At 48.2% G+C, this 24,582-nt stretch overlaps 1 protein-coding gene across 1 annotated transcript in view; it reads left to right on the top strand.

The window, feature by feature from the left end:
- The first annotated feature begins 626 nt into the window (after positions 1 to 626).
- Positions 627 to 24,582, top strand: part of LOC101942349 (adhesion G protein-coupled receptor E3-like) — a 30,172-nt gene continuing 6,216 nt past the window's right edge. The window contains exons 1-16 of the mRNA XM_065576287.1: positions 627 to 765; positions 3,229 to 3,372; positions 4,407 to 4,550; positions 6,557 to 6,700; positions 9,207 to 9,350; positions 11,804 to 11,947; positions 12,993 to 13,069; positions 13,417 to 13,515; positions 14,041 to 14,218; positions 14,716 to 14,835; positions 15,474 to 15,667; positions 16,586 to 16,747; positions 17,477 to 17,671; positions 19,707 to 19,942; positions 20,550 to 20,616; positions 21,551 to 21,642. Coding sequence (XP_065432359.1) covers positions 13,058 to 13,069; positions 13,417 to 13,515; positions 14,041 to 14,218; positions 14,716 to 14,835; positions 15,474 to 15,667; positions 16,586 to 16,747; positions 17,477 to 17,671; positions 19,707 to 19,942; positions 20,550 to 20,616; positions 21,551 to 21,642 — 1,355 coding nt within the window. The 5' untranslated portion in view covers positions 627 to 765; positions 3,229 to 3,372; positions 4,407 to 4,550; ... (2 more) ...; positions 11,804 to 11,947; positions 12,993 to 13,057. The remainder of the gene's footprint in view (positions 766 to 3,228; positions 3,373 to 4,406; positions 4,551 to 6,556; positions 6,701 to 9,206; positions 9,351 to 11,803; positions 11,948 to 12,992; positions 13,070 to 13,416; positions 13,516 to 14,040; positions 14,219 to 14,715; positions 14,836 to 15,473; positions 15,668 to 16,585; positions 16,748 to 17,476; positions 17,672 to 19,706; positions 19,943 to 20,549; positions 20,617 to 21,550; positions 21,643 to 24,582) is intronic.

The following is a 24,582-nucleotide window of genomic DNA, read 5'->3' on the forward strand; positions in this document are numbered from 1 at the left end:
CCTGGAAACTAATGTGTGAAAGTAGGGCAGGGAGACGGATCTGTCCAGGCAACAGGTTGCAGGGGGAAGATAGGACCGGCCGGATAAAGAGACTGGGTTAAGGAGCAGGTCTGGGGGAACAACAGAGAGATTGGACTATCTGGGAGGGACACTGGGACTGGGACTCAGTGGGATTGGGGAATGTTGGGGGGCAGGGAGGCAGTGGGCACAATGGGAAATTAAGAGGGGAAGAGAGAGACAAATGGAATGAGGAGCTGGGATGCAGGGGAACTGGGACTGGCTGGGAAAGGAGACTGGGAGGGGAGGATTTGGTGCAGTGGGTGACTGGAACTGGCTGGGAAAGGAGACCAGGACTGGAATGAGACACCTGAGGCGTTCTGATTGGGAAGGGGACAAGAGCTAGGGATGGGAAGAAACTGCGCTGGGACAGAGACAAGTTCTGTGTGGGGGGAATAAGGCTGAAGGAGCCAAGTTTGGGTATGAGCATGCAGAAGAGTCAAGGGTATGACCATGGTCAAGGTTAATGAATTAAGCTAAACCGTACTGAGGAAGTCAAACAAAAGGTGCAAAGGGTTATCCTCTGCTCTCTTTCAATGTCATGGTTCCTTCTTCCTTTCACAGTTGACAGGTGTCGGAATCTGTCTACTTGTCCTGCTTCTGCAACCTGTAAAAACGTCCCCGGAGGCTACCACTGCACCTGCAATCGCGGGTTTGCATCTAGTTCTGGGGAGGAACACTTCACTGATCCAACAGTGAAATGTGTCGGTGAGTATCAGCTCCAGAGCACTGGTAAGTGAGTGGGAGCTCTGTAATGGGTCGACTGTAATGGAGGTTGCTGTAATGCCATTGGGACCAGCTCTTGCACTTGCCAGAAAAGTTATGGAGTAGTGCACTCTACTGACAGGTGAGCATGCTGCAGTGATTAAGGGTATGTCTACACTTCCATCGAGCTAGCATGCTAACAATAGAGGGTAGCCAAGCAGGTGCGAGTGGTAGGATGGAACTGGGCCTGGAAACCAGTGTGTGGAAGTAGGGTGGGGAGATGGATCTGTCCAGGCAACAGGGTGCAGGGAGAAGATGGGACTGGCCAGATAAAGAGACTGGGTCAAGGAGCTGCTCTGGGGGAACAGCAGTGAGATTGGACTAAGTATCTGGGGAGGGACACTGGGACTGGGACTGAGTGGGACTGGGGAATGTTGGGGGGCTGCCAGTGGGCACAGCTGGAAACTAAGAGGTGAGGAGAGAGACAAATGGAATGAGGAGCCGAGATGCTGGGGACTGGGACTGGCTGGGAAAGGAGACTGGGACTGGAATGAGACACGTGAGGCGTTCTGATTGGGAGTGGGACAAGAGCCAGGGATGGGAAGAAACTGCTCTGGGACAGGGACAAGTTGTGAGTGTGTGGGGATAAGTCTGAAGGAGTCAAGCTTGAGTATGAGCACACAGACGAGTCTTTGCCCACTAGTGGACACTCTTCTCCAGAGCCTGGAATGGGAGCCAAGATTCCAGCGCTTCTGAGTCCCCACCCAGCATCTGGCCAGGTTTGGTTCCGTCAGTTCTGCATGACTCCCTAGGCGTGGATGAGTGTCTCAGCAGGAAATCTTGCCCTTGCCAGGCCACTCACACCATGACCTTTGGAGTTACTTTATGCTTGCAACGATGGCCATGCATTGAGCTCTGGAGTCAAGATCTTTACTGACAGCAACGTAACTAGAACCCTTCAAATTATTTCTTGCTGCTGCTGGTGGTGGACATGGATTTTAAGACAAAATGGTGACCCTAGCGGGGGATTAGTCTGTTTCTGGACTAAAACTCACTGTAGCCTGTCCACAGGATCAGAACCTCCCTACCCCCAACTCCCAACCTTCAATCTTACTGTCAAATTCCCCAGGGTGCAACCTGAACTGCTGTGTCCCCTTAACCCCCCAATCTGGGGTTCCTTTTATGCTCCTTTTCTGTCAGACCAGCCAGTCCTGGCCTGCTCATGCACAGATACTAGTCTGCAAAATCACTCCCAGATGTTTATATGAATGCTGTCCCAGCCATGCATGGATAGATACAGCGCGACACCCACATATCCCCACTCCCAGCCTGGACTCCCCCGAAATGTGCATCTGATACTGCTCAGTAGAGCCTTGACATTATAAGAGGATAGATAGTCCGACATTCCAACAACGGGTAATGTTTCTGCCCCAGCCTTTGTTATCTCAAGTAGAGGTTTCCCAAACACACTGGTTTAGATAAAACAATAAAACACGTTTATTAATGAGAGATGAAAGGTACAAAAGTCAGAATTGGTTACTAAAGAAATAAAAAGAGAAAACCTCAAGCTAATTCCAAAATATTACCAAGCTTAATAAGATTTGAAGCCAACATCCTTCTCACCACACCAGACGCTGCAGGCAGTTCTCAGTTTATAGGCTGGATTTCCTTTCATTCTGGGACCACTCCCCTTAATTCACTGTTTTTTAAGGATTCATTGATGTTAAAAGCAGAGAAAGATAAGGTAGACCGGAGAGGTGGGTACAGGTATTTTTGCCCCCCTTCTTACACTCCAATCCTTGGGTGCTGGAAATAACCTTGCTGGGTCCTGTGGGGAGGCAGTATGTGAGCACCAAACTGTCTTTCAGCTGATTTGTACATTTCTTGTTGAGAACTTCTCAGTTGGTGAGTCTCTGGTTAACCAGGGGATGACTCTTTAGCATGTTGCTGGCATGCCAGTGTGTTCTTGTCTCTGAGGAACTGGCTTATGATTACTACACAATAGTTACAACATATCTCAGTAATAATCATACAGCACAATCTCATAATTTCACATTCAGTGTTTGTTAAACACATTTCAGAAGATAATAATAGTCAGCAGATTATGAGTTTCCAAATGATACCTCACAGGGCATACTTTGTGCAAAATAGATCATAGGCATATAAAAGTGGTGAATATGGGCTACAGGGTGTCACAGCTACGCTTCCCACGTCCTCCTGTTTCCCTGGCTTCAGGGGAGAGGGATGGAGGCCTTTTCTTGATCCTTTGCCTGATATTTCGAGAAGAGAGGCCAGCTGCCTTGGTCCTCCCACCTCAGCCACCTGTTAGGTCCACACTTTCTCACTCACTGCATTGTTAACAAAGTTAATGAATGAAAGTGAACCACATTGAAGAAGTCAATCAAAAGGTGCAAAGGATTATCCGCTGCTCTCTTTCAATGACATAGTTCTTTCTTCCTTTCACAGTTGACAGGTGTCAGAATGCATCTACTTGTCCTGCTTTTGCAACCTGTGAAAATGTTTCTGGGAGCTACCGCTGCACCTGCAATCATGGGTTTGCAGCTAGTTCTGGGGAGCAAAACTTCACTGATCCAACAGTGAAATGTGTCGGTGAGTATCAGCTCCAGAGCAGTGGTTTAGATAAAACAATAAAACACGTTTATTAATCAGAGAGTGAGAGATTTTTAGTGGTAAGGCACAAAAGGTAGAATTGGTTACAAAAGAAAGAAAAAGATAAAATCTCAAGCTAATTCCTAAACATTACCAAGTTTAATAAGATTTGAAGCCAACATCCTTCTCACCGCACCAGACGCTGCAGGCAGTTCTCAGTTCACAGGCAGGATTTCCTTTCATTCTGGGACCACTCCCCTTAGTTCAGTGTTTTCCAAGGATTCATTGATGTAATAAGCAGAGGGAGATAAGGTAGACAGGAGAGGTGGGTACAGGCATGTTTGTCCCCCGTCTTATACCCCAATCCTTGGGTGCTGGAAATGCCCTTGCTGGGTCCTGTGGGGGGGCAGTATGTGAGCGCCAAACTGTCTTTCAGCTGATTTGTACATTTCCTGTTGAGAACTCCCCAGTTGGTGAATCTCCCATTAACCAGGGGATGACTCTGTAGCCTGTTGCTGGCATGCCAGTGTGTTCCTGTCTCTGAGGAACTGGCTTATGAGGCGTACCGAGGAATTATAACATATTTCAGTAATAATCATACAGCACAATCTCATAATTTCACATGCAGTGTTTGTTACACGCATTTCAACAGGATAATAATATTCCTCACATTATGAGTTTCAAAATGCTACCTCACAGGGCATAGTTTGTACAAAATAGATCATAGCCATATAGAAGTGGTGAATATGGCTACAGGGTGTCACAGCTACCCTTCCCACATCCTCCTGTTTTCCTGGCTTCAGGGGAGAGCGATGGAGGGCTTTTCTTGATCCTTTCCCTGATATTTCGAGAAGAGAGGCCAGCTGCCATGGTCCTCCCACCTCAGCCACCTATTAGGTCCACACTTTCTCACTCGCTGTATTGTTAACAAGGTTAATGAATGAAAGTGAACCACATTGAAGAAGTCAATCAAAAGGTGCAAAGGGTTATCCGCTGCTCTCTTTCAATGACATGGTTCTTTCTTCCTTTCACAGTTGACAGGTGTCAGAATTCGTCTACTTGTCCTGCTTTTGCAACCTGTGAAAATGTTTCTGGGGGCTACCACTGCACATGCAAACGCGGGTTTGCAGCTACTTCTGAGGAGCAACACTTCACTGATCCAACAGTGAAATGTGTCGGTGAGTATCAGCTCCAGAGCACTGGTTTAGATAAAACAATAAAACACGTTTATTAATCAGAGAGTGAGAGATTTTTAGTGGTAAGGCAGAAAAGGTAGAATTGGTTACAAAAGAAATAAAAAGATAAAACTTCAAGTTAATTCCTAAACATTAGCGAGCTAAATAAGATTTGAAGGCAACATCCTTCTCACCACACCAGACGCTGCAGGCAGTTCTCAGTTCACCGGCTGGATTTCTTTCATTCATTCAACGACTCCTCTTAGTTTAATGTTTTTCAAGGATTTATTGATGTTATAAAAAGAGAGATAAGATAGACAGGAGAGTGGGTACAGGCATTTTTGTCCCCCTTCTTACAACCCAATCATTTTCTAATAGAAATACACTTTCTGGGTGCTGTGGGCAGGCAGTATGTGAGCACCAAATTGTCTTTCACCTGATTTGTACATTTCCTGTTGAGAACTTCTCAGTTGGTGAGTCTCTGGTTAACCAGGGGATGACTCTTTAGCATGTTGCTGACATGCCAGTGTGTTCTTGTCTCTGAGGAACTGGCTTATGAGGGCTAACGAGGAATTACGACATAGTTCAGTAATAATCCTACAGCAAAATCTCATGATTTAACATGCAGTGTTTGTTACACACATTTCAGAAGATAATAATATTCATCAGATTATGAGTTTCCCAATGATACCTCACAGGGCATACCTCCCTACCTCCAACTCCCATCCTTCAGTCTTACTGTGAAATTCCCCAGGGTGCAACCTGATCTGCTGTGTCCCCTTAACCTCCTAACTTGGTTTTCCTTTTACGCTCGTTTATATGCTTTAGATGTTTACGTGAATGCTGTCCCAGCCATCCATGGATAGACACACCGCGACATCCACATATCCCCGCTCGCAGCCTTGGCTCCCCAGAAATGTGCTTCTTACACTGGTCAATAACTCCTTGCATTATAAGATCATAGATAGTCCGACATTCCACAACGGGTAATGTTTCTGCCCCAGCCTTTGTTATCTCAAGTAGAGGTTTCCCAAACACACTGGTTTAGATAAAACAATAAAACACGTTTATAAATGAGAGATGAAAGGTACAAAAGTCAGAATTGGTTACAAAAGAAATAAAAAGATAAAACCTGAAGCTAATTCCAAAACATTACCAAGCTTAATAAGATTTGAAGCCAACATCCTTCTCACCACACCAGACGCTGCAGGCAGTTCTCAGTTCACAGGCAGGATTTCCTTTCATTCTGGGACCACTCCCCTTAGTTCAGTGTTTTTCAAAGATTCACTGATGTAATAAGCAGAGGGAGATAAGGTAGACAGGAGAGGTGGGTACAGGCATGTTTGTCCCCCGTCTTATACCCCAATTCTTGGGTGCTGGAAATCCCCTTGCTGGGTCCTGTGGGGGGGCAGTATGTGAGCGCCAAACTGTCTTTCAGCTGATTTGTACATTTCCTGTTGAGAACTCCCCAGTTGGTGAATCTCCCATTAACCAGGGGATGACTCTGTAGCCTGTTGCTGGCATGCCAGTGTGTTCCTGTCTCTGAGGAACTGGCTTATGAGGAGTACCGAGGAATTACAACATATTTCAGTAATAATCCTACAGCAAAATTTCATAATTTCACATGCAGTGTTTGTTACACACATTTCAGAAGATAATAATATTCATCACATTATGAGTTTCAAAATGCTACCTCATAGGGCATATTTTGTACAAAATAGATCATAGCCATATAGAAGTGGTGAATATGTCCTCCTGTTTCCCTGGCTTCACAGGAGAGGGATGGAGGCCTTTTCTTGATTCTTTCCCTGATGTCTCAAGAAGATAGGCCAGCTGCCTTGGTCCTCCCACCTCGTCCACCTGCTCTGTTAGGTCCACATTTTCTCCCTCGCTGCATTGTTAACAAGGTTAACGAATGAAAGTGAACCACATTGAAGAAGTGAAAGAAAATGTGCAAAGTGTTATTGATTGCTCTCTTTCAATGACATGGTTCCTTCTTCCTTTCACAGTTGACAGGTGTCAGAATTCGTCTACTTGTCCTGCTTTTGCAACCTGTGAAAATGTTTCTGGGTCCTACCGCTGCACTTGCAATCACGGGTTTGCATCTAGTTCTGGGGAGGAACACTTCACTGATCCAACAGTGAAATGCATCGGTGAGTATCGGCTCCGGAGCGGAATTCTGTAATGTGTTGAGTGTAATGTAGGTTGCTCTAATGCCATTGGACCAGCTCTTGCACTTGCCAGAAAAGTTATGGAGCAGTGTACTCTACTGACTGGTGAGCATGCTGCAGTGATTAAGGGTACGTCTACACTTCCATCGAGGTAGCATGCTAACGATAGAGGGTAGTCAAGCAGGTGGCAGTGGTAGGATGGAACTTGGCCTGGAAATGTGTTTGTGGAAGTAGGGTGGGGAGACAGATCTCTCCAGGCAACAGGGGGAAGATGGGACTGGCCAGATAAAGAGACTGGGTCAAGGAGCTGGTCTGGGGGAACAACAGTGAGATTGGACTAAGTACCTTGGAGGGACATTGGGACTGGGACTCAGTGGGACTGGGGAATGTTGGGGGGCTGGGAGTGGGCACAGCTGGAAACTAAGAGGGGAGGAGAGAGACAAATTGAATGAGGAACAGGGATGCAGGGGAACTGGGACTGGCTGGGTAAGGAGACCAGGACTGGGAGGGGAGGATTTGGTGCAGGGGTAGACTGGGACTGGCTGGGAAAGGAGACTGGGACTGGAATGAGACACGTGAGGCATTCTGATTGGGGGTGGGACAAGAGCCAGGGATTGGAAAAAACTGCTCTGGGACAGGGACAAGTTGTGAGTGTGTGGGGATAAGGGTGAAGGAGTCAAGTTTGGGTATGAGCACACAGACGAGTCTGTGCCCACTAGTGGACACTCCCCTCCAGAGCCTGGAATGGGAGCCAAGATTCCAGCTCTTCTGAGTCCCCACCCAGCATCTGGCCAGGTTTGGTTCCGTCAGTTCTGCATGACTCCCTAGGCGTGGACGAGTGTCTCAGCAGGAAATCTTGCCCTTGCCAGGCCACTCACACCATGACCTTTGGAGTTACTTTATTCTTGCAACGATGGCCATGCATTGAGCTCTGGAGTCAAGATCTTTACTGACAGCAACGTAACCAGAACCCTTCAAAATTATTTCTTGCTGCTGCTGGTGGTGGACATGGCTTATAAGACAAAATGGTGACCCTAGCAGGGGATTAATCTCTTTCTGGACTAAAACTCACTGTAGCCTGTCCACAGGATCAGAACCTCCCTACCCCCAACTCCCATCCTTCAATCTTACTGTGAAATTCCCCAGGATGCAACCTGAACTTCTGTGTCCCCTTAACCTCCTAAACTGGGGTTCCTTTTATGCTCCTTTTCTGCCAGACCAGCCAGTCCTGGCCTGCTCATGCACAGATACTAGTCTGCAAAATCACTCCCAGATGTTTATATGAATGCTGTCCCAGCCATCCATGAATAGATACAGCGCGACACCCACATATCCCCACTCCCAGCCTGGGCTCCCCCAAAATGTGCATCTGATACTGCTCAGTAGACCCTGGACATTATAAGAGGATAGATAGTCCGACATTCCAACAACGGGTAATGTTTATGCCCCAGCCTTTGTTATCTCAAGTCGAGGTTTCCCAAACACACTGGTTTAGTTAAAACAATAAAACACGTTTATTAATGAGAGATGAAAGGTACAAAAGTCAGAATTGGTTACAAAAGAAATAAAAAGAGAAAACCTCAAGCTAATTCCAAAACATTACCAAGCTTAATAAGATTTGAAGCCAACATCCTTCTCACCACACCAGACGCTGCAGGCAGTTCTCAGTTCACAGGCTGGATTTCCTTCCATTCTGGGACCACTCCCCTCAGTTCAGTGTTTTTCAAAGATTCACTGATGTAATAAGCAGAGGGAGATAAGGTAGACAGGAGAGGTGGGTACAGGCATGTTTGTCCCCCGTCTTATACCCCAATCCTTGGGTGCTGGAAATGCCCTTGCTGGGTGCTGTGGGGAGGCAGTATGTGAGCGCCAAACTGTCTTTCAGCTGATTTGTACATTTCCTGTTGAGAACTCCCCAGTTGGTGAATCTCCCATTAACCAGGGGATGACTCTGTAGCCTGTTGCTGGCATGCCAGTCTCTTCCTGTCTCTGAGGAACTGGCTTATGAGGACTACCGAGGAATTACAACATATTTCAGTAATAATCATACAGCACAATCTCATAAGTTCACATGCAGTGTTTCTTACACACATTTCAGAAAATAATCATATTCATCACATTATGAGTTTCAAAATGCTATCTCATAGGGCATAGTTTGTACAAAATAGATCATAGCCATATAGAAGTGGTGAATATGGGCTACAGGGTGTCACAGGTACCCTTCCCAAGTCCTCCTGTTTCCCTGGATTCACAGGAGAGGGATGGAGGCCTTTTCGTGATCCTTTCCCTGATGTCTCGAGAAGAGAGGCCAGCTGCCTTGGTCCTCCCACCTCGTCCACCTGCTCTGTTAGGTCCACATTTTCTCCCTCGCTGCATTGTTAACAAGGTTAACGAATGAAAGTGAACCACATTGAAGAAGTCAAAGCAAAGGTGCAAAGTGTTATCGATTGCTCTCTTTCAATGACATGGTTCCTTCTTCCTTTCACAGTTGACAGGTGTCAGAATTTGTCTACTTGTCCTGCTTCTGCAACCTGTGAAAACATTCCCGGAGGCTACCACTGCACCTGCAATCATGGGTTTGCATCTAGTTCTGGGGAGCAACACTTCACTGATCCAACAGTGAAATGTGTCGGTGAGTATCAGCTCCAGAGCACTGGCAAGTGAGTGGGAACTCTGTAATGGGTTGACTGTAATGTAGGTTGCTGTAATGACATTGGGACCAGCTCTTGCACTTGCCAGAAAAGTTATGGAGCAGTGCACTCTACTGACAGGTGAGCATGCTGCAGTGATTAAGGGTACGTCTACACTTCCATCGAGCTAGCATGCTAACAATAGAGGGTAGCCAAGCAGGTGCGAGTGGTGGGATGGAACTGGGCCTGGAAACCAGTGTGTGGAAGTAGGGTGGGAAGATGGATCTGTCCAGGCAACAGGGTGCAGGGGGAAAATGGGACTAGCCCGGATAAAGAGACTGGGTCAAGGGGCTGGTCTGGGGGAACAACAGTGAGATTGGACTAAGTATCTGGGGAGGAACACTGGGACTGGGACTCAGTGGGACTGGGGAATGTTGGGGGGCTGGCAGTGGGCAAAGCTGGAAACTAAGAGGTGAGGAGAGAGACAAATGGAATGAGGAGCCAGGATGCAGGGGAACTGGGACTGGCTGGGAAAGGAGACTGTTACTGGAATGAGACACCTGATGCATTCCGATTGGGAAGGGGACAAGAGCCAGGGATGGGAAGAAATTGCACTGGGACAGGGACAAGTTGTGATTGTGTGGGGATAAGTCTGAAGGAGTCAAGCTTGGGTATGAGCACGCAGACGAGTCTGTGCCCACTAGTGGACACTCCCCTCCAGAGCCTGGAATGGGAGCCAAGATTCCAGCTCTTCTGAGCCCCCACCCAGCGCTTGGCCAGGCATGGTTCCGTCAGTTCTGCATGACTCCCTAGGCGTGGATGAGTGTCTCAGCAGGAAATCTTGCCCTTGCCAGGCCACTCACACCATGACCTTTGGAGTTACTTTATGCTTGCAACGATGACCATGCATTGAGCTCTGGAATCAAGATCTTTACTGACAGCAACGTAACCAGAACCCTTCAAAATTATTTCTTGCTGCTGCTGGTGGTGGACATGGCTTATAAGACAAAATGGCGACCCTAGCAGGGGATTAGTCTCTTTCTGGACTAAAACTCCCTGTAGCCTGTCCACAGGATCAGAACCTCCCTACCCCCAACTCCCAACCTTCAATCTTACTGTGAAATTCCCCAGGGTGCAACCTGAACTGCTGTGTCCCCTTAACCCCCCAACCTGGGGTTCCTTTTATGCTCCTTTACTGCCAGACCAGCCAGTCCTGGCCTGCTCATGCACAGATACTAGTCTGCAAAATCACTCCCAGATGTTTATATGAATGCTGTCCCAGCCATCCATGGACAGATACAGCGCGACACCCACATATCCCCACTCCCAGCCTGGGCTCCCCCGAAATGTGCATCTGATACTGCTCAGTAGAGCCTTGACATTATAAGAGGATAGATAGTCCGACATTCCAACAACGGGTAATGTTTCTGCCCCAGCCTTTGTTATCTCAAGTAGAGGTTTCCCAAACACACTGGTTTAGTTAAAACAATAAAACACGTTTATTAATAAGAGATGAAAGGTACAAAAGTCAGAATTGGTTACAAAAGAAATAAAAAGAGAAAACCTCAAGCTAATTCCAAAACATTACCAAGCTTAATAAGATTTGAAGCCAACATCCTTCTCACCGCACCAGACGCTGCAGGCAGTTCTCAGTTCACAGGCTGGATTTCCTTTCATTCTGGGACCACTCCCCTCAGTTCAGTGTTTTTCAAAGATTCACTGATGTAATAAGCAGAGGGAGATAAGGTAGACAGGAGAGGTGGGTACGTCTTATACCCCAATTCTTGTGTGCTGGAAATACCCTTGCTGGGTCCTGTGGGGAGGCAGTATGTGAGCGCCAAACTGTCTTTCAGCTGATTTGTACATTTCCTGTTCAGAACTCCCCAGTTGGTGAATCTCCCATTAACCAGGGGATGACTCTGTAGCCTGTTGCTGGCATGCCAGTGTGTTCCTGTCTCTGAGGAACTGGCTTATGAGGGCTACTGAGGAATTACAACACATTTCAGTAATAATCATACAGCACAATCTCCTAAGTTCACATGCAGTGTTTGTTACACACATTTCAGAAAATAATCATATTCATCACATTATGAGTTTCAAAATGCTACCTCATAGGGCATAGTTTGTACAAAATAGATCATAGCCATATAAAGTGGTGAATATGGGCTACAGGGTGTCACAGCTACCCTTCATGTGTCCTCCTGTTTCCCTGGCTTCACAGGAGAGGGATGGAGGCCTTTTCGTGATCCTTTCCCTGATGTCTCGAGAAGAGAGGCCAGCTGCCTTGGTCCTCCCACCTCGTCCACCTGCTCTGTTAGGTCCACATTTTCTCCCTCGCTGCATTGTTAACAAGGTTAATGAATGAAAGTGAACCACATTGAAGAAGTCAAAGAAAAGGTGCAAAGTGTTATCGATTGCTCTCTTTCAATGACATGGTTCCTTCTTCCTTTCACAGTTGACAGGTGTCAGAATTTGTCTACTTGTCCTGCTTCTGCAACCTGTGAAAACATTCCTGGAGGCTACCACTGCACCTGCAATCGCGGGTTTGCATCTAGTTCTGGGGAGCAAAACTTCACTGATCCAACAGTGAAATGTGTCGGTGAGTATCAGCTCCAGAGCACTGGTAAGTGAGTGGGAACTCTGTAATGGGGCGACTGTAATGTAGGTTGCTGTAATGACATTGGGACCAGCTCTTGCACTTGCCAGAAAAGTTATGGAGCAGTGCACTCTACTGACTGGTGAGCATGCTGCAGTGATTAAGGGTACGTCTACACTTCCATCGAGCTCGCATGCTAACAATAGAGGGTAGCCAAGCAGGTGCGAGTGGTGGGATGGAACTGGGCCTGGAAACCAGTGTGTGGAAGTAGGGTGGGGAGATGGATCTGTCCAGGCAACAGGGTGCAGGGGGAAAATGGGACTGGCCCGGATAAAGAGACTGGGTCAAGGGGCTTGTCTGGGGGAACAACAGTGAGATTGGACTAAGTATCTGGGGAGGGACATTGGGACTGGGACTCAGTGGGACTGGGGAATGTTGGGGGGCTGGCAGTGGGCACGGCTAGAAACTAAGAGGGGAGGAGGGAGACAAATGGAATGAGGAGCCAGGATGCAGGGGAACTGGGACTGGCTGGGAAAGGAGACTGGGACTGGAATGAGACATGTGAGGTGTTCTGATTGGGAGTGGGACAAGAGCCAGGGATGGGAAGAAACTGCAGTGGGACAGGGACAAGTTGTGTGTGGGGGGGATAAGGCTGAAGGAGGCAAGCTTGTGCATGAACGATTATGCAGATGAGTCTGTGCCCACTAGTGGACACTCCTCTCCAGGGCCTGGAATGGGAGCCAAGATTCCAGCGCTTCTGAGTCCCCACCCAGCATCTGGCCAGGTTTGGTTCCGTCAGTTCTGCATGTCTCCCTAGGCGTGGATGAGTGTCTCAGCAGGAAATCTTGCCCTTGCCAGAACACTCACACCATGACCTTTGGGCTCCTTAAACCAATCCCTTTAGCTTTAGCATCAGCTCTGCTGTCGACTGGACTTTGCTGGGGCTCATTTCTCTGCCCAGAAGTATAATGATGTTTTGATCCCCTCACAAAGAGATATGATCTTTATAAGAGAGGCTGCAATGTTGGCTCCCTCCTTCCTTCCCTAGAAAATCTCTTCCGCTGCCAGCCCAGGATTCTGCAAGGAGATGATTTCAAAAGCCAGTGCGGCAACATGATGCAGCACGTATGTGTCGAGTGATTCCCAATTGGGTCATCTTCGGGTGCAGGGCAGGAGGGAAAAAGGGAGAGAATGGATTTGAGGGGTGTGTGTGTAGAGTTTGTGTAGTGCATTCAGAGAGCGTGCGTGCTGCTTCTGTGTTGGGTATTATGGATGAACAGGGAGGATGGAAGGACTAGAGCTGGTACCTAGAGAAGGGTGGAGATGGAGAAGATGGGTGGATAGAGAAATAGCCAGAGCTAGATATAGCGGACGGATTGAAAGATACAGTGGGTTAAGAGGGCCACAACAGTTGGATGGACATGGATAGGTATGTTATAACATTAACTCCTTTTTCCATGATTCCCCTACAGGGAAACCAAAAAAGCAATAGATTTTGCACCATCCTGAATCAGACCTCAAAGACCCTGGAATCTGCATGTGGCAATGGAAACCAGTCAGTACCTCCGAAGGTCAGAGGCTGTGTACCTGTATTTGCCAGTCCATGCCCTCCAAGGCAAAGTCCCTCCTCTTCCGTCCCCAGCTGCTGCAACCGGTCTCCAGATACTTCCTTCCAAAGATGAACCTTGGGGGGAGTCTTTAAAAGCAGCTGAAAACAAGGTTTAGTTGCCTCTACTCTAGAAGAGTAGACTGGAGCCAACAGCGAGTGGAATTTCAGCTGCCAGCCAAGAGTGGGTGATGAATATCTTGGGGCAAAGGGAACGAGGCAGTATCTTGTTGGGATCCAGTAACTGGGGAGTATGGGAACCATGTGGAGTGGAGGGCCAGACTATAAGAAGCACGTGGAGGAGGAGGGAACCCTAAAAGCCTGCCGAAAATCACCCATCCATGTAAGCAGTTGTAGCTGTCCTGGGATGTTCCATGATGGTGAATGGGGAGGAAAAGTGGTGGATCCATGGGACCATCTCTCCGTTAACCGGTGGACCACTGTTTGACAGCCCCTGATTTACCCTGGGCATCTTCTTTTTAAACCCCAGGAAGTCTTCACTTCTCTCGATTCGCTTTTCCATGCCACTGCCCAGCAGTCTACTGGGAGCAAGGAGGAGGTCGCGTGGGCAGCCACTGCCTTTGTGCAGCGTGCAGAACTGGCCGCCTTGGAAGCTGCTTGGAACGGTTCCGAGAACGAGCCGCAGACTATCACAGCCGAGACGATGAGTAAGAAAAAGGAAAAACCTCCGCACAGCTCTGATTGCCACCCTAGCTGCTCTCGGCGATGAAGGGTGGCCTCGGGGCTAGGGTGCTGGGCTAAAGCATAAGAGCGTTGAGTGCCATTCCTGCCTGCTTGCTCGCTTGGCGCTTATGTTTTCCATGTAAATGGGGACACGACCCCTTTCTGCAGTTTGGGGCAGGAGCGGTCTCTTGCTGCATTTGCCTATGGTGCCCAGCACTATGGGGCTCTGATCTCGGCTAGTAGCAGGATTGTGGTAGTGCCTATGAGCCGCAGTCATGATGGAGCAGGGCCCCATTGTGTTAGGTGCAAGGCACAAAGGACATAAAGACAATCCGGGCTCCTAATTCTTCTCTCGGCTCTGCTGGTTTTACCGCAGCCTTGCTCCCTGCCGCCACGGGAGTGGGAGGAGAATCAGGCTCTGTGCTAAATGGAGGGTAGTTTTCAAAGCCGTGCAGTGAAGAACTTGTCCTTCCGCCCCCAGCCATCGCAGCCCTGCGGGTTACGGATAACTGCAGTCGGGCAGGGAAGATGATCGAACTGAACGCTGAAAACGAGTTGATGAGCATTGACTGCATGACAGTGGTTGGCGCCAGCGAAGCAGGTACCATCCGGGAGTTGTCTGGACAGGCAACGGAAGGAATCCAACCTCTCCAACCCATTCCACAGCTCCAGCTCTGAGGCCAGATCTTCCAGGGCTGCAGAGGGAACTTAGAGCAGCCCTGACAGACTCCCCAGGGGGTCTTGGGTTGCTTTACACCGACCCTCTGTGCAGTGCTTAATCTGTAATGAAAGTGGGGTCGGGAGTCAAGTAATTAGGTGCCAGGACTCGAGCAACATTTTTACTTTCATAAATGACGCAGGAAACCCGGAAATGCCGGGGCTATGAACTGCCAAGCCTAGAGGTATTGGGGCTTCCCTTGTGCAGAGGGCACGTCAGGGCTGGAGGCTTCAGACAGAGCAGGACGGGGGTGGATTATCCAGTACTAGCGGCAGATGGGCCCCTAGGAGGAAGTGTTATTCGTTGGCCAGTGCAGGGAGTAAGGAGTCCTGGGGTCTAGTCCCAATTTTCCCACTGACACTCTGCACGAACGTGGGGAAGCCGTTCCATCTCTCCGTACCTGTGTCCTTCTCATCGCTGGTTCGGCTGCGCCCCCCAGCCAAGAGCTCTTCCAGCTCCTTGCGGTGTGACACAGGACACAGGCTGTTCTGGTGTCACCTCTTGCATCTTTGCTCCTGCAGGCTCCGGAGTCGTTGCCTTCATCTCGTATGCCACTCTCGAGTCCATCCTGAACAACAACTTTATCGACCAGCAAAACCTGACAGGGGAAGACAACCTGGTTAACATTACGCTGAATTCCAAGGTAGTGAGTGGGACCATTGGGAAACCCGGACCTCTCCCCAAACCTTTCTACTTCACCCTGGAGCATAAACAGGTGATTGGCAATCATGTCTCTGCTTGAAATGGAAGAGGGACCCCTCTTGGCCAGGAGCTTTTCCCAACTGTCCTCTCTCTGTGCTTCTGTTGTCAACACTGCCATCCTCTTCCAGTTGGCCTCACTAACGAAGGTCATCTTCAACTCCTTCTGGCGCCTTCCCTACCCCCAAGATGAGTTCAAATCTTGATGCTTCTTCTTCCCCAAAAATCTGGCTTTTCCTCTCTGCCCTCGCCATGGTTCTGGTCACCTTCCACCTTTCTACTGCAGCCTCCTCTCTGGGCCCCCAGTACCCATAATGCCTCCCTTCAGTCCTGCTAAAATGATCTTCCTTGCCCATCAGTACCACAGATGCCCTATAATTTGAATCTTTCCACTGGCTCTTCCTTCTCCACCACATCAAGTTTAAATGAGGAGGCAATTCAACTTAAAATTGATAATGGCTGAATGCTAAGGGTTCCCCAATACCCACCCTAAAGCCTTCAAAAATCATTGAAATTCCCAGGTGAACTTGTAAACCCCAATACCTTGTACCAGTGGGGCATCGGCTTGGATGCCTGACTCTGCTCTCGTTTACCCCAATCCAGATCAATGGACTTATACTGGTGTGAAACCTATATCCATTATTATAGTGCACGTAGAGGCACACTGAGATCAGAGTCTGATTGTACCAAGCACTGCACAAACACATGGGCCCCGTCCCAAAGAAGAGAGACAAAGGGTAGGAGGGAAACAGAGGCACAGAGACTTCTCATGAGATTGCACATCAGAGCTAGGAATACAATCCCAGTCCCCTGAGTCCCAACCCAGTGCTCTGTCTGACAAGCTCTAGCTCCTCTTTGGTTTTGTTTGGGCTAAACTAGCCCTTAGCTCCATAAAGGAGGAGGCTGACGCTGGTGCTGCAATGTCTGTTTCCAGAGAAAGGAAATGGAAGACAAGATTATCTGTGTTTTCTGGAAGCTCACTGGCACCTGGTCTACTGAGGGCTGCACTCTTCTCCGTGCGAACAGCACTCACACCACCTGCACCTGTACTCACCTGTCCAGCTTTGCCATCCTGATGGCTTCACATGCTATCAAGGTATTTCAGCCGTCGGCTTAAGCTCATGGTCCATGTGTAACAAACTAGGGTTGCATTCGCACAGACGCCGCGGCTGTTTGCAAGAACAAACCCGAGCCCTTCGACACCCAAAACGCAGGCGTCCACCACTTACGCAAAAGGAGTAATGCCTTTGGCTGTCAATATAGTTAAAATGGCTGGAGCCAGCCAGTAGGAAAGTCATGATCATGTGCACTTGGTCAGCATGTTAGATGCCAGACAGGTGGCACGAGGCATGAGTCAGCCGGGTATTTGTTCCAATTAGTTTACAGTCATTATGAGATCCAGAGATCATCTCGGGGCTCCAAACTCAACACACGTGTTGCTCCTCTGAGTTATCTATTTAAAGGGGGGAGGGATAGCTCAGTGGTTTGAGCATTGGCCTGTTAAACCCAGGCTTGTGAGTTCAATCCTTGAGAGGGCCACTTAGGGATCTGTGGCAAAATCAGTACTTGGTCCTGCTGGTGAAGGCAGGGGGTTGGACTCAGTGACTTTTCAAGGTGTGTTCTAGGAGATAGGATATCTCTATTAATTTATTTATTTTAGTTTTAGTTTTATTTAAAGGGGCAGGGAGGAGATGGGTCCTCCATGTTCTCCAACAACGGAGCTAGAGATCTGATTGCCCTGGGAAATTATCCGGTTATTTCAAAACCCCTGTTTCTCCAGCGTGATTTCCAAACTTTACACTTCCTTTAATTTTTCTTTTTGCAGGAGAGTTACCCACTGACCATCATCACCTACGTGGGACTGACCCTCTCCCTGCTGTGCCTCTTCCTCGCCATCCTCACCTTCCTCCTGTGCCGCTCCATCCGCAACGTCAGCACCTCCCTCCACCTGCAGCTCTGCCTCTGCCTCTTCCTGGCCGACCTGCTCTTCCTCACCGCAATGGACAGCGTCACCAATAAGGTAGAGAAATCAGCCAAAATCCACCCCCCCCTCATCTATCCTGTCTATTTAGATCGTAAGTTCTTCAAAGATAGGTTTCCACTGCAGCTGGGGCGGCGGGTGGCTCCCAGAGTGGACAGACAGACACACGCTAGCTCCACGTGAGCTAACGCACTCAAAATAGCAGTGCGGCCTCAGATGTGATTGTACTTGGGTGGCTAGCCTGGGCTGCTGCCTGGGGGCGCATGCTCCCAGCTGCAGTGTAGACACACTTTTACTGGGTGTTTGTACAGCGCTGAGCACGACGGGTCCTTGAACTTGTATGGGGCCCCTAAGTGCTCCTGTAGTGAAATAATGAGGGGGAATGGGGCACATATGGAGCCCTTGACATGGGGGGAAGAGGAAGCAAGCGGGGGGTGGGGCGACAGAGACCTACAAGGGGAGGATGGGGGGACAGTGAATAAGGGACAATGGCATGTGGAGAGAAGACATTGGGAGGGGGGAGGGACACAGCCCTGGAAAGGGTGGAAGAGGAAGCATGGGGGACCACAGAGAGACCCTACCAAGGGATGATGAATGCAGGACAATGGTATGTTCCCACCAACCCCCACCCCACCACTGTCATCTCTCCTGGCATGAGTCCAGGCATGTGGGGACTTGCAGGGGGTCCTTGAGGAAGAGGAGAATGGGAGGACGGCACAGAGAGCTTGTGGGGGGAGGGATGGATGGAGGAATACAAGGAGCATGCATGCAGTGCATACAGACTGCAAGCTGCGACCTGTGTGATGCACTGATAACCAAGGTGGGTTGGTTTTGCCCTTGGGCCCCTTCACATGCCTGGGATCACGTTGCCCAGAATAAATTCAGTGGTCTGGATTCTGAACTTGCTCACACTGCTTTGACACCACTGGCCTCAGTGGAGGTTCCCCAGATTTACACCAGCATCAGTAAAATCAGAATCAGGCTCCAGAGTTTAATTATCATAGAATCACAGAATATCAGGGTTGGAAGGGACCTCAGGAGGTCATCTAGTCCAACCCCCTGCTCAAAGCAGGATCAATTCCCAACTAAATCATCCCAGCCAGGGCTTTGTCAAGTCGGGCCTTAAAACCCTCTAAGGAAGGAGATTCCATCACCTCCCTAGGTAACCCATTCCTTGGCCTCAGCTCCCCAGTCATAGGAGGAACCCTGGACTGAGCGACTTAGGGTATCAACTTCACAACCACAAACAGCTGAAAATGCGCATTTGCGCCGATGCAGCTTTCCCAAGGTTAAAAAATGTACTTGGCCTACATGTGGAATACATATAACTGTCAATATGAGCTGGCTCAGAGACTGAGGACAATGCATCTGTTTCAGTCTGTGTGTTTTCTTGGTTTACTCTTCACCCTGAGTTCTTGCAAGAAAAAATAATAATATTGTGACCTAGTATCTGGTGTGAGTGAAACAGCGCTGCCCTCTATTGGATGGGGTCAGAACTGCCTCAACTATTATAGTCGTTTATTTGCATTATAGTAGCCAATGAGACCCAACTGAAATCAGAGCTCCTTTTTTTGGGCACTGCACATAGAGCAAGAGACAACTGCTACCCTGAAGAGCTTATGGTCTAAGCAGATGAGACAATGGGTGGGGGACAGAATTCCATTATCCCCATTTTACAGATGGGGATGTGAGGCACAGGGAGATTAATTGACTTTCCCAAGGTCACACGTGAAGTCGGTTGCAGGGTTGGTACCTGAACTCAGAGCAGCCTGTCTCAATACGTGTCATAAGCCCTATATTGTTGCCCACTAATGGAGATTCTCTTTTAGTTTATGAGGTAGAAGCTAGTGCTTTTGGACCAGGAGGATCTGAGTTCTACCCCTCGTGCTGTGATGAAGTTGAATGGCCACAGTATGCAGTGTGTAGTCCCAGATGTCCTAGGGGTTTGTTAAATATTTCACAGGCCTTGTTGCCATTTTCTCCCCAGCTTGGAAAGGACACATCAAATAACTAACGCTTCCCCTATCTCGGAAAGATAGATGTTCAGAGTCCCTCAGCTCTTTGTCTCCTCCAGGTGGCATGTGCTGTCATTGCTGGCCTCCTACACTACCTCTTCTTGGCCTGTTTCACCTGGATGTTCCTGGAGGGGCTGCACCTCTTCCTCACCGTCAGGAACCTGAAGGTCGTGAATTACACCAGCGCCGGCCGGTTCAAGAAGAGATTCATGTACCCGTTCGGCTACGGCTTCCCAGCCCTGGTGGTGGCTATTTCTGCAGCGGTGAATCACAAAGGCTACGGAACTTCCAAACAGTACGTGCAGAGCCCATCCCAGAGGGAGAACAGATATCTCATTGCCCACTCAACTCATTGGCTGAATTACAGAGAAACAATATATTCTATAATCCCCGTTTCTTCACATGTTTCACACAACGCACAGTCAACCTGTGGAACTCCTTTCCAGAGGATATTGTGAAGGCTAAGACTATAACAGGGTTCAAAAAAGAACTAGATACATTCATGGAGGATAGGTCCATCAATGGCTGTTAGCCAGGATGGGCAGGGATGGTGTCCCTAGCCTCTGTTTGCCAGAAGTTGGCAATGGGCCATAGAGGATGGATCAATTGTTGATTCCCTGTTCTGTTTATTCCCTCTGGGACACCTGGCATTGGTCACTGTCAGAAGACAGGATACTGGGCTAGATGGACCTTTGGTCTAACCCAGTATGGCCATTGTTATGTTCTTAAAAGACTAATTTCTGCAAGCTACATCCATGAGACTCTCATAAAGGGAAGTAGGCAGCTTTCACCCTGCATCTCCCACCCCACCCAGATACCAATTCTGACAACCAAAAGGAGAGAATTCACTTCATTTTAATGCCAGGGATAATTTGTTACCCTTTTTTCTTCTTGCCTTTTAGCTGCTGGCTCACAATAGAGGGAGGCTTTGTCTGGAGTTTCCTTGGACCGGTCTGCCTTATTATTGTGGTGGGTATATTCCTTTTCTTCTCCTCTCTTCAACGGATAATGGGAAAGGATGAATTATGTGTATGTCGCAGGGAAAGGACTTTGATAGTGAGATGAGTCAGACATTGGGACGTTTGCTTAAGGAGTGAGTTGTGGCCTAGCTACCGTGGATTTACTCTCTGGAAAGTGACAAGGTAACAATGTCACCTTCTTTATTTGTATTACAGTAAATTCATAAATAATAAATCACACACAATTTGTTTCCGATGGAGTGGAACGAATTTATACCAAATGCTGGGATTTGTCAGAGTTCAGCACCTCCTTAGCTTCAAAGTTATCCAGAAGAGAAGACGGAAATATCTGGGCTAGGTGTTACGAATGAAACAGACCTTCGGCTATGTCAGGTGTGAAACTGGACAGCCGGAAGAACATGGACAAGAGGGCAGCTGAAAGAATTCTTCCATGATCCAACAATACATGGAGAGGGAAAGTTTATGGAATGTAACACAGAGGACAGACAGAGCAGCTCAGAACAGAGAGGGATGGTGGAGCCTTATCTGTGCCTTAAGTGATGTCTTGTGGTGCAGGAAGGATTCAGATGTCAGTCGCAGCTGGGGGCTCCCATCTGGGGTCAAAGTACCATTGTGCTAGGCATTGTGAATACATGAAGAATTTTAACAAGATTCCAAAAGAAATTGGGCATTTATATGGGTAGCAAGAATAATATCCAGAGTTGTTCTAATCAGGGCTAACAAAAGTTCTGGGAGGGATATTAAACCCCAGGCTTCAGGATTTAAATCAAGCTGTAGCTACCAAAGACCAAGAGGAGAACTAATACAGGGGGTAGATTATCCATGCCTCTGAAGCACTTGGTACTGGCCACGGTCAGAGGCAGAATACTGGACTAGATGGACCTGGGGTCTGATCCACTCGAGTTGTTGTGTTGTTTCCACAGATGAATTTAGCATTTTTTATCACAACCCTCTGGCTCCTGAGAGACAAAATCTCCTCCCTGAATACAGATGTCTCCACCCTCAAAAACACAAGGTAGGAAAGCACTAAACCTGCCTTAGAGGTCCAGTTAGTCTTCTGCAGGGGGGGTTGCTACAGGTGCTCTTGGCTCAATTAAACTGAGGAAATACCAGCGTGATACAGACTTGGTATCAGAAAGTCATGGAGAACAGAACACTGAATACCTGGTCCTGCAAGCAGCTGAGAACCGTCAGTGCCTATTGACTTAGGTCAGAGATGAGGGTACGCAGCACCTTTTAGGAGGTGCTGAGCATCTCATGGGACTGGGCCCCGATTTTGTATGCTGGCTTTTATGTAGCACTTTTCACCCACAGATCTCAGAGCGCTTCACGATCTTGAATGCATCGATCCTCCAACACCCCTGTGAGGCAGGACAGGGCTCTTATCCCCATTATACAGATGGGGAATTGAGGCACATAGAGGCTAAGTGACCTGCTCAAGGTCACACACAAAATCTGTGGCAGAGCATAGAATTGACCCTGGGTCTCCCAAGTACTAGATTAGGGCACTAACCACTACATCATCCTTCCTCTAAAATCAAGGGAAGTTTCAATGTAATTAACAAATTGGGGGAATCCTTGTTCTGCATAACTGAAGTATGGATAATCAAGACTGCCTTGTACAGAGTTTTCTGTTCGCTCCTCCTGCATCTTCTCTTTTGGCTAGTGTAAGAACTCTTAGCCCTTTCAGTCAAGCAGAAAGTTATAGATATCAGGAATGGACAAGATGTGTTAGATCATCCAGTCCCATTTTCCTCATTCAGTGCAGGATTCTCTCCTCCAGGAAGGACACTAGTTTGATGCTTTTTGCTATGCACAACTGAGACAGCATGAGGAAAACTGCACAGTGATTTCTTGGTATTGTGACAAAGTTCCTCCTCTACCTTGGTGGGTCCTGCGCTTATTGGTGGATTTGCTCGCCTCACAGATTCACCCTGTGGGTCAGGAAACAGCCCAGAGACCTTCCCTTCTGGTAGAAGCCACAGTCCAGGTCAGTTCCTCCTGTGTCTGATCAGGAGTTGGGAGGTTTGGGGGGAACCCAGGCCCGCCCTCTACTCCGGGGTCCAGCCCAGGGCCCTGTGGATTGCAGCTGTCTAGAATGCCTCCTGGTACAGCTGCGCGACAGTTACAACTCCCTGGGCTACTTCCCCATGGCCTCCTCCCAACACCTTCTTTTCCTCACCACAGGACCTTTTTCCTGGTGTCTGATAATGCTTGTACTCCTCAATCCTCTAGCAATACGCCTTCCCACTCTCAGCTCCTAGTGCCTCTTGCTCCCAGCTCCTCGCATGCACGCTACAAACTGAAGTGAGGTCCTTTTTAACTCAGGTGCCCTGATTAGCCAGCCTGTCCTAATTGATTTTAGCAGTTTTTTCTTAATTGGCTCCAGGTGTCCTAATTAGCCTGCCTGCCTTAATTGGTTCCAACAAGTTCCTGCTTGTTCTGGAACTGCCCCTGTTTCCTTACCCAGGGAAAAGGGATCTACTTAATCTGGGACTAATATATCTGCCTTCGAACACTCTCCTGTATCCATCCGGCCTGACCCTGTCACAGTACTTAATTGCTAAATCCGTGTTTTCTGGAAGAGCTGGACATGTGGCCATGGTCGCTGGGATTTGTAACTGACAATGGTGAGAAAAGACCTAATTTGAGGAGGGTGGACACAGCAATGAAAACACTTGATCTTAGCGAAGACCTTCTGTAACTGTCAACGTTTTATTATCACAATGACTAGTTTAAGTAAAGCAATTTAAATCGGTGAGATAGTATAACAGTGTGAGAGCGACCAGCCCCATTACTTGTATATACTACTTTATTTTGGGGGAGAGATTTAAGGATTGAGACAGATTTTGGTTTCTCTTTGGCATGCCGATGAAGAATTTTAACGGTTGTTCCTGAGATTAGATGTTTTATAGGCCTCAAGGGCGGCTCCAGGCACCAGCGCCCCAAGCGCGTGCCTGGGGTGGCAAGCCACGGGGGGCGGCCTGCCGGTCACTCTGAGGGTGGCAGTCAGGCAGCCTTTGACGGCATGCCTGCGGGAGGTCCGCCGGTCCCGCAGCTTCAGCGGCAATTCGGCGGTGGGTATGCCGAATCCACAGGACAGGTGGACCTCCTGTAGACATGCCGCCGAATCCGCGTTACCAGCGGACCTCCCGCAGGCGTGCCGCTGAAGGCTGCCTGACTGCCGTGCTTGGGGCGGCAAAAAACATAGAGCCGCCCCAATAGGCCTTTGTATATTTTATGCATATATATGAATAGCTTTTTTTTAAACCATATTTTAAGGTTTTTACCTATATTGTTGGGGTGTTCTTATTCTATAGGTTAGTCTATTAACTTGGCTAAACTCAGTAACATACGTTAATTGGATTACTGTGGTTACCTGCAGTTAGGCATTTACTGATGTCCTCCTTTAAAAATACTTGAAACTGGTTTTTGTCTTTTTGCAGTTACCCATCAACAGTTTGCAACACAAGTGATTATTACAAAAGAAGAAACAAAAAGCCTTTTGCCATTTTGTGACTTATGATTATTGTTAGTTTACTGACTTATGCTAACGTATTGAGCAACTACTTCTACTTAGGCTGTAAGGCCTTGCATTTATGCTAGCTGCTTAAGCTATTTTATAGGTGTTGGTCAACAGGTATTTTGTGTTTTTGCTACTCATTCCCTAGCCCTTTGCCCGTTATTCTTCCTATGTAACTATTATTACTGCACGGGTATATACTCACTGCCTGCGCTACAAAACGGATGTGAGGGGAAACAGAGGAAAATGGACGTGGTCAGTGTTACACCACAGGCCAGTGGCAGAGCTCGGAACAGAACACAGGTTTAAGTCAGATGTTACAATGCCGGGTGCTATGCAAATATCTATACGTGAATTAATCTTAGGTAAAATCTGTAACTCTGCTGAAACCAAGGAAGTTACACAAAGGCTGAATCTGCCTGGTATGGCAAA

The sequence above is a fragment of the Chrysemys picta genome, chromosome 22 (genome assembly GCF_011386835.1).
Source record: "Chrysemys picta bellii isolate R12L10 chromosome 22, ASM1138683v2, whole genome shotgun sequence".
Lineage (NCBI taxonomy): Eukaryota > Metazoa > Chordata > Testudines > Emydidae > Chrysemys > Chrysemys picta.